Here is a 9024-nt window from a genome sequence, read left to right on the forward strand (position 1 = left end):
ATATGATCTCCATTCTTGGATGATGCTGATGACCATCAGCAATATTAGCATGTGGACTGTAATCTGCATAAATTTAAATCAAGGGTTTTTGTCTTCTTTTGGCCTATGATTGGCTTCCAACAGAGGCGGACCCAGAGTTAAGAAATAAGACCAATGCAATAAATTAGATTTCATTTGCTTTGGACTAAATAACAGGTAGTCCTCGACACAAGTTCTTTTAGAGACAATGGCACTGAAAAAGTTACTTAGGACCGTTTTCACAGTTGCAACTTTTGCGGCATCCCCATGATCATGTGACCAAAATTCAGACGCTTAGCAACTGACTCCTATTTATGAGGGGCGCTGTGTCCCGGAGTTATGCAATCCCCTTTTGCGACCTTCTGCAATGATTCACTTAACAACTGAGTCAAGAAAGGTCTTAAAATGTGGCAACACTCACTTAACAATTGTCTCACTTAACGACAGAAATATTGTGCTCAGATGTGATCGTTATGTCGAGGACTATCTGTAGTTAACATCGTTCAACAGCTGGGCCTTTAAGAATGTCTCCATCTGTCTCAATGAAAAATACAAAAGGGTAACAAACTTGGCAAGAGCTGAGAAGACCATCTACCAGCATTTGGGGATTTTTAGATTATATACTTCAAGATAGGACAAGCCCCTAATTTATCCACCACCACTTAGGTCACAGTTGACCACAATCCTTGCTTGAGAGTGCTGGAGTCATCCTGCTACACCACAATGATGGAAACTAGGGGTGTGGTTTCCCATTATGATGAAGGGACCATGTTACAAAATCAAACGCACAATTCATTTGCTCATGAGAGTTGCTTTGGGAAATTCAAGACCATGAATTAAATTATACATTCCCAACATGGAATGTCTACTCCCATGGACGGCTGAGTTCGCTCAACAGGTTTAGCAAGTCAGTAAAGCCCTAACATTTCCATTAACATCATCTTAAGCTTGATCAGAATTAATCTTGGATGTATTTATTTTTTAAGCTTATCACTTCATGCAAACTCAGTCCTTTTAATGGGTTATGCTAATCATGGATGAGGAAAGGCAGTTTGGTGTAAATGTCTATGATGGAGATTCTCAATTATCCAGGTCCGTGGCTGTCCCAGGTGCAACTGGGCTTCGGTTTTTTCCTTGAAAATGTTTCACTTTTCATCCAAGAAGCTTCTTCAGTTCAGAACTAAAGAAGCTTCTTGGATGAGAAGCAAAACGTTTTCAAGGAAAAATACCAAGGAAGTCCAGCTGCATTTTGAAAAAGGACCTTTAGGGGCAGTTTGATGAAATGCTAAGGCACCAGGCTAAAAACCAGGAGACTGCGAACTTTAGTCCTGCCTAATGCACAAAGCCAGCTGGGTGACCTTGGGCCAGCCACTCTGTGTCAGCTCTAGGTAGTTAAGACCAAGGCTTTTTTTCTCATAGAACGCCCAGAACGGAGTTCCGGCACCTTTTTTGGATGGAACCTTGTAGGGTAGGCAAGGCGAGTTGTATGACGTGTGTGAGTTCCAGCACCTTTTATTTTATTTTTTTTAGAAAAAAAGCACTGGTTAAGACAATGGCAAACTGTTTCTGAAAAACCTTGCCAAAAAGCTACAGGGAACTAGCCCAGGTAACTGCTAGGAGTGAACACTGACTTGAAAGCACTTGTTGTTGTTGTTAATTGCAAAGTCGTGTCTGCCCCATCCCGACCCCATGGACAACGTTCCTCCAGGTCTTCCTGTCCTCTACCATCTTCTGGAGTCATTTAAGTTCACACCTACTGCTTCATCCATCCAACCACCTCATTCTCTGTCGTCCCCTTATTCTCTTGCCCTCCATCTTTCCCAGCATCAGGCCCTTCTCCAGTGAGTCCTTCCTTCTCATTAGGTGGCCAAAGTATTTGAGTTTCAACTTCAGGATCTGGCCTTCTAAAGAGCAGTTGGGGTTGATCTCCTCTAGGACTGACCAGTTTGATCGCCTTGCAGTCCAGGGGACTCATAGGAGTCTTCTCCAGCACCAGAGTTCAAAGGCCTCCATTCTTTGGTGCTCAGCCTTTCTTATGGTCCACCGTTCACAGCCATACATTGCAACTGGAAAAACCATGGCCTGGACTATAAGCAGTTTTGTTGGCAGGATGACGTCTCTGCCTTGAAAGCACACACACACACAAATACACACACACACACACACACACACAAACATCATTGGATTAAGTGTCTATGGAGATTCTCCATCATCCAGGCGATGGTGGTCCCTAAAGGTGCTTTTTCAAGAGGATTTTTTTTCAACTGGATTTTTCTTGTTTTTCTTTGAAGCCGTTTCGCTTCTCCTCCAAGAAGCTTCTTCAACTGAACTGAAGAAGCTTCTTGGATGAGAAGTGAAACATTTTCAAGGGAAAAAAAACCAAGGAAAATCCAGTTGCCTCTTCAAAAAACGCCTTTGGGACAACTGCAGACCTGGATAATTGAGAATCTCCAAAGACATTTACACCGAACTGCCTTTCCGCACCCATGGTTAGTGTAACGTGCTAAAAGGGCTTGTACGAAGTGATAAGCTTCAAAAAAAAAACAAAAAAAAACAACCAGTCTATCCAGGGTAAATTCTAATCAAGCTTAACATGGTGTTAATGGAGATGTTAGCCTTTTTCAAGAGACAACTGGACTTTGTTTTTCTTTGAAGACGTTTCGCTTCTCATCCAAGAAGCTTCTTCAGCTCTGACTGAAGGTCAAAAAGTCTGAAGTCAAGTTGCCTGTTGAAAAAGCACATTTGGACACCAAGATTTAGGCTACAGGACTTTTTTTCTGCACCAATTTCAGGGGCAACAGACCTGAGCAATCTAGTCTGTCCCTCAGTTCACTGTGGGTATGTTTCTCAGGATATTGCCAGTTTATGCATCTCTCATCCACCGTGATAGATAAGCCAGAGCACTGAACTTTGTATGTAAACCAAGAGGTCAGCATAAAAAAAAAAAATTGGCATTTGAAAGTTGTAGGCTGCTGATAAAAACAGGATCGCCAACATGATCGCCAACGTCCGATAACGGATATGGCACAAGAAGAAGATGAAGAAGGCAGTACAATCAAGATTCTTTGGAAGATCCCCTTAAAAAGAAATGAGAGGAAGAGTGGATCTAATTGCTATGCTGTTCATTGGAAAAAAAAAACCATGGCTTCATAAAGTTATAACAAGTATTTGGAACTACGCTAAATTAACTTATTCAGCAAGAGAATTTAAACTCCGACAGAATGAATGTTCCACTTTTGGCTTATTTCTTCTTCAAAGGACCGGAGATGGGGAACGACCAAATGAACATCAACCAGGAAAAAAGAGAGAAAGATTATTGTGTGTGTGTAATTTAATCCGTAATTTTAATCCTGCAGAGAGAATGCTGCGGGATTCGGAGGGAGTAACCGTCATGTCTAAATGGAAGCGTTCCTCTCAGTCTCCCCAGATCCAACCCAACATCTTATAGCTACTAAACCACACTGCCTCCTCCGTAAACAACCCACAACTGAACAGTTTGGCCAAGAACCAAACTTCCACCTTGTCTGAATGAAAGTGAAAGCTCTGCACGTTTGCATCTATATTGCAGAATAGGTCCCAGTTACCTAGTATCTTTAAGGTTATCAAAGAAGAGCCAGTATTGATACAATCCACCATCACCATCACTACGCAAAAGATACAGGCAGCCCTCAACTTACGACCACAATGGAATCCAAATTTTCTGTTAAGCGAGACATTTGTTAAGTGAGTTTTGCCCCAGGTCATGACCTTTCTTGCCACGGGGGTTGTGAATCCCTGCAGCTGTTAGTAAGCCGGTTAAGTGAATTTGGCTTCCCCCATTGATTTTGCTTGCCAGAAGGTTGCAAAAGGGGATCGGGTGACTTTGGGACACAGCAGCGGTCGTAAGTGTGAACCAGTTGCCAAGCATCTGAATTTGGATCACATGATCACGGGGAGGCTACAAAGGTCATAAGAGGCACTTAAGATGATATAGGTCCTCCTGCTTGAGCAGGGGGCTGGACTAGAAGCTCTCCAAGGTCTATTCTACTTTACTCTATTCATTATTCTATTCTACTCTACTCTATTCATTATTCTATTCTATTCTACTCTACTCTATTCATTATTCTATTCTATTCTACTTTACTCTATTCATTATTCTATTGTATTCTATTCTACTCTACTCTATTCATTATTCTATTCATTATTCTATTCTATTCTACTCTACTCTACTCTATTCATTATTCTATTCTACTCTACTCTATTCATTATTCTACTCTATTCATTATTCTACTCTATTCATTATTCTACTCTATTCATTATTCTATTCTATTCATTATTCTACTCTATTCTATTCTATTCTACTGTTCATTATTCTATACTATTCATTATTCTATTCTATTCTACTCTATATTCTATTCATTATTCTATTCTATTCTACTCTACTCTGTTCATTATTCTATTCTATTCATTATTCATTATTCTATTCTATTCTACTCTACTCATTATTCTATTCTATTCATTATTCTATTCATTATTCTATTCTACTCTACTCTACTATATTCTATTCCAGCTCCTATTCTATTCCAGCTCCTATTCTATTTCTATTTCTATTTTAGCTTCTAGTCTAGTCTAGTCTAGTCTAGTCTAGTCTAGTCTAGTCTAGTCTAGTCTATAAGTGAAAAATGATCATAAGTCTCTTTTTTCCAGTCCCGTTGTAATGGCCACTAAATGAACTGTCCTAAATCGGGAATTAGCTGCACGTATGCTCTTAACGTCAAATGTGTTTAAGGGTCCAGACCAAGCTAAGCAGCTGCAGATTGTATGCCTGATGACATCAGCACCATGTAAATGAGGCCATCTGCATAATTTACCTCATTTGCATGATGACATCACCAGGGGTGGAATTTCACTACTCCCCCCCCCACAAAAACCAAGAGGGCCATGTCTGTATGTGCTTTATTTAAATTTAAAACGCCAGGGAATCTCTTATGCACCGCCACAGGGGAGTGCTCAATGTTAGTAAGAGCTGTCTCCAGATGACCAGAAAGCTTGGTGAAACATGGTTTCCAGCTGCAAATAATAAATCTCGGCTTGTTAAAACAGACCTAAGGCCAGCAAATTTGAGGATAAAGCTATAAAGCTGCTTTAAAAACCCCCAGTTTGTCATGTATACACATATTTTTAAGAAAAAAGCTCTGGTGTCTCAGTCAGGGACAAAACCAAATCCACAGCTTTCAATTAAAACATTATCTTTCATTATGCCAAAGCCACCAGACTTTCTTAAAGCATACGAAAGAAAAGACTCTTTACAGCAAGGATGGGAAACATGTAGCCCCCCCAGATGTTTATGAGCTTCGGTTCCCAACAGTCAGAGGTAATCCGCCTGATAAAAAAAGGGTGACAGAAACTCTAGTTCGGCAACATCTGGATGGCAACCGTTTCTCCATCTTGACACAAGAGTTCAGGTGTGCCTCCAAATTTAAAATAATAATTAAAAAAAAAACATTTCTCTCTTCTCTCTTTTGGAAGCAGGGAAAACTGAAATCCAGATGTTCAGGAAAACATGTTTGATACTTTTGCAAAAACCTGCCTATTATTTCGTTATTTTCATCTCATATTTTAGCAGACTTGCCCAACTGCAAAGCACTCTGCAAATCTCTAGCAGGGGATCAAGGCAAAGAACTTAACTTATTGCAAGCCTAAAGGCAGTTTTGTAGAACAGCATTTTTGGCACTGTTGCGTTAACAATTTTAGCCCAGCCTTCTCCAACGCCATAGCCTCTGTGGGTGTAGGATTCAGCTCTCCTCATCCTCAACCAACAAGACACTGGAAATGATGGGAAATGGATCCAACATACAGGCAAGTCCTTGACTTATGACAGTTCATTTAGTGACCGGTCAAAGTTACAACACGGAAAAACGGGACTTATGTCCATTTTTCACGCTTACGGCCGTTGTAGCATCCCCTTAGTTACGTGAGCAAAATTCAGACACGTGGAAAGTGATTCATATTTATGAACGGTCGCAATGTCCTGGAGGCACACAATCCCCTTTTTGTGACTGTCCGACAAGCAAAGTCAGTGAGGGAAGCCAGATTCGTTTGACTGGGGAACTAAGAAGAGTCATAAAATGGGGCCAAACTCACTTAACACTTGTCTCACTTAGCAACAGAAACGCCGGGCTCAATTGGCGTCGTAAGTGGAGGACTACCAGTTTGGGTGAAACTAACCGGGGACAGAATCCCCAAAGTTAGGCTAAAGCAGGGGTCCTCAAACTTGGCCACTTTAAGACTTGTGACTGGCTGGGGAATTCTGGGAGTTGAAGTCCACCAGTCTTAAAGTGGCCAGGTTTGAGGACCCCTGAGCTAAAGGCTCCTGCAAAAAAGAAAAAGGGTACCTCAGCTACAGGGGGCTGCGCTCACAAGCCATGGTTTAATTAAGCATTGTGGGTTCCACCACCGGCTGTCCTTGCGCGTGGGAATCAGCCTCCCACCCAGCTGACAAGCCACCATAGTTTCAATCACACTGCACGCCTGGGAGCAAGCAAGCCAATGACGAATAAGCGGATCCCTGAGCGACTCAGAGCAACATCTGGAAGATCAGAAAACATCTTCCTTTTCCACGCCCCTCCGCAGGGCCCCCCCCCCCGTCAAGAAGTCAAGCTACCAAACAAGGAACCGGAACTGGCCACCTCCAAAACGCCCTGGGAAAATCCCAAGGCCTTTTGGCAGCCAAGTCACAGGGAGGGACCGAAGGGGGGGGGGTGCTCAATCAAGGGGGGAAAAAAAACCCTGGGAGCTCTCCAGATGCCTTCCACCCCAATTTTTGGGAGTGGGGAACCTTATTCTCTGGGATTAGGGGCACTAAATTCAAAAGTCTGGGGGAAGGGCATCCGTTCAGGGAACGAACTTTAATAAGGACCAGCAGCTCGTAGGAAAGCATCTTCCCCCTTTTAGGAGGATGGGAATTGCAGCTCTCCATCATGGGAGGGCACCAGAGTAGGGGCAAGGCCAGAAAGAATCGCTGGAGGGGGTTGAGGGTACGACCAGGGAGGGGACACCAGTTAAAAGGCAACTCCCACTCTGTAATGCGGATTTTGACCTCCCCCCCCCCTTCTCTCCCTATTCCAGGACCCTCCATCTGCCTCCCACGTTCAGGAGCCAGGAGCCCCTTGGCCCAAACCTGCCCAAACCCTCAGGGTGTCCTGCCCCACAAAAGAGGATAAAGTGTTTCCACACACACAAACACACACACACACACACACACAAACACACACACTGCCCGGCCCAGCCATTTGCAAGCGGGCGCCCGCGACGTCTCCGTCAGGGATGGAGTTGCCGGAGAAGCGGGAAAGGCACAAACTCACCCTGGGGCCGGAGCCCTTGCCAAGCGCCCGGTGGGGGCAGCCCTCAAGCGGGACCCTCAAGCCGCCGTCCCCGTCGCCTTTGGGGTTCACCGGCCATTCCTCCAGCCCTTTCCGCGCCAGCGAGGCGTTCACGGCGAAGCTGTCACCTGGAGAAGCAGAGCCGGCGGGGGAGAAGTGGGCGAGGGAGGCCCCCCCTGTTCCCGAGACCCCCCTCCCCCAAGCGTCCCCCCACCACCCCCACAGCCCCTCAGCCTCCTTCCACCGGGGCGACCAGGCAGCAGCCCCGGGACCCTGTCAGCCAGCGGGCCGGGAAAGCGGCGCGCAAACTTTTCTTTCTCCCCCCCCCCCCACGCCCTTGCAACCCCTTCGAAGGTTCTAAGGAAGCCCCGCGCCGGGAAAAGTTGGGGAGGGCCTGAAACCCGGTTATTTCCCCCCCCCTCAGCCGCCCCTCCCCCCACCTCCCCCCCCCCAAGGCCGCCCCGCTTACCTTCGGGGTTCTCTCGAGGTTTGCAAGCAGCAGCTAGCGGAGAGATCCAGAGGGGCAAATGCAGAGGTGAGGTGAGGGGGGGGGGTTTAAAAGAAAAAAAAAAAGATGGTTAGATCCCCAATCGTGGCTTAGCTGGTCCAAGAGCTGCTCTCCTCCCCCCCCCTCGCCCCCCCCAGCTCCATATCTCCCCGGCGGCCTCCCACCCCCCCACCGCCCCCCACCGCAGTCCGGCGGGCGCCCCCCCCCCACCCAAAGCCCTCCCGCCGCCCCTTTGCAACTCACCGTGCTTGGAGTGAAGTTTCCCCATCGCTCTGTCCGGCTCTGCGCTCGCGCTGGCATTGGGGAGCGTTGGCGGCCGGCGCTGGGGGTCCCGCCTTCTCGCTCCCTCCCGCCCCGGCGATCTGGGGAGAGCGGGGAGGGGTCCCCGAAGTCAGGCAGCGGGGACAGCTGGCGCCCGGTCCCGGTTGCAGCGGCGGTGGCAGTTCCTTCTTCTCCTTCTGGAGCCCCCCCCCCTTTTTTTTTTTTCTTTTAGCAATCCACGTGCTTCCTCCTCGCTCTCCGGGGCTTACTCGCGAGAAGGGGGCAAGGCGGCGAACCGGCTGGGGAAGGGGCGAGCGGAGGCCGCTTCTTCCATCCAGTGGCGACGGCGGGAGCAGCGCGGAGACCGAAGCGCCCGGGCGGCGGCGAGAACAGCAGCTGCGCCTCTCTCTGTCTCTCTCTCTCTCTCTCTCTCTCTCTCTCTCTTTTCTTTCTATTACTCTCTCCCTCTCTCTCTCCTGCTATTCGGCTCTCTCTTTCTCTCTCTCTCCTGCCACTCCAGTCTCTCTCTCTCTCTCTCTCTCCTTTCTATTCCTCTCTCTCCCTCTCTCCTGCTATTCGACTCTCTCTCTCTCTTCTTTCCTTCTCTCTTTCTCCCGCCACTCGTCTCTCTCTCTTTCCTTTCACTCTCTCTCCCTCTCTCTCCTGCCACTCCAGTCTCTCTCTCTCTCTCTCTCTCTCCTTTCTATTCCTCTCTCTCCCTCTCTCCTGCTATTCGACTCTCTCTCTCTCTCTTCTTTCCTTCTCTCTCTCTCTTTCTCCCGCCACTCCAGTCTCTCTCTCTCTGCCTCTTTCCTTTCACTCTCTCTCCCTCTCTCTCTCCTGCCACTCCAGTCTCTCTCTCTTCTTTCTTTTCCT

The 9024-nt window shown here is 46.9% G+C and overlaps 1 protein-coding gene across 1 annotated transcript in view; it reads right to left on the reverse strand.

The window, feature by feature from the left end:
* Positions 1-8671, reverse strand: part of NKD1 (NKD inhibitor of WNT signaling pathway 1) — an 85100-nt gene extending 76429 nt beyond the window's left edge. The window contains exons 1-3 of the mRNA XM_039352421.1: positions 8131-8671; positions 7849-7881; positions 7362-7507 (exon numbers count right to left, since the gene is read on the reverse strand). Coding sequence (XP_039208355.1) covers positions 7362-7507; positions 7849-7881; positions 8131-8155 — 204 coding nt within the window. The 5' untranslated portion in view covers positions 8156-8671. The remainder of the gene's footprint in view (positions 1-7361; positions 7508-7848; positions 7882-8130) is intronic.
* Between the last annotated feature and the right edge of the window lie 353 nt (positions 8672-9024).

The sequence above is a fragment of the Crotalus tigris genome, unplaced genomic scaffold, assembly GCF_016545835.1.
Source record: "Crotalus tigris isolate CLP2741 ecotype Arizona unplaced genomic scaffold, ASM1654583v1 scf7180000018432.44079421565:4894166, whole genome shotgun sequence".
Classification (NCBI taxonomy): domain Eukaryota; kingdom Metazoa; phylum Chordata; class Lepidosauria; order Squamata; family Viperidae; genus Crotalus; species Crotalus tigris.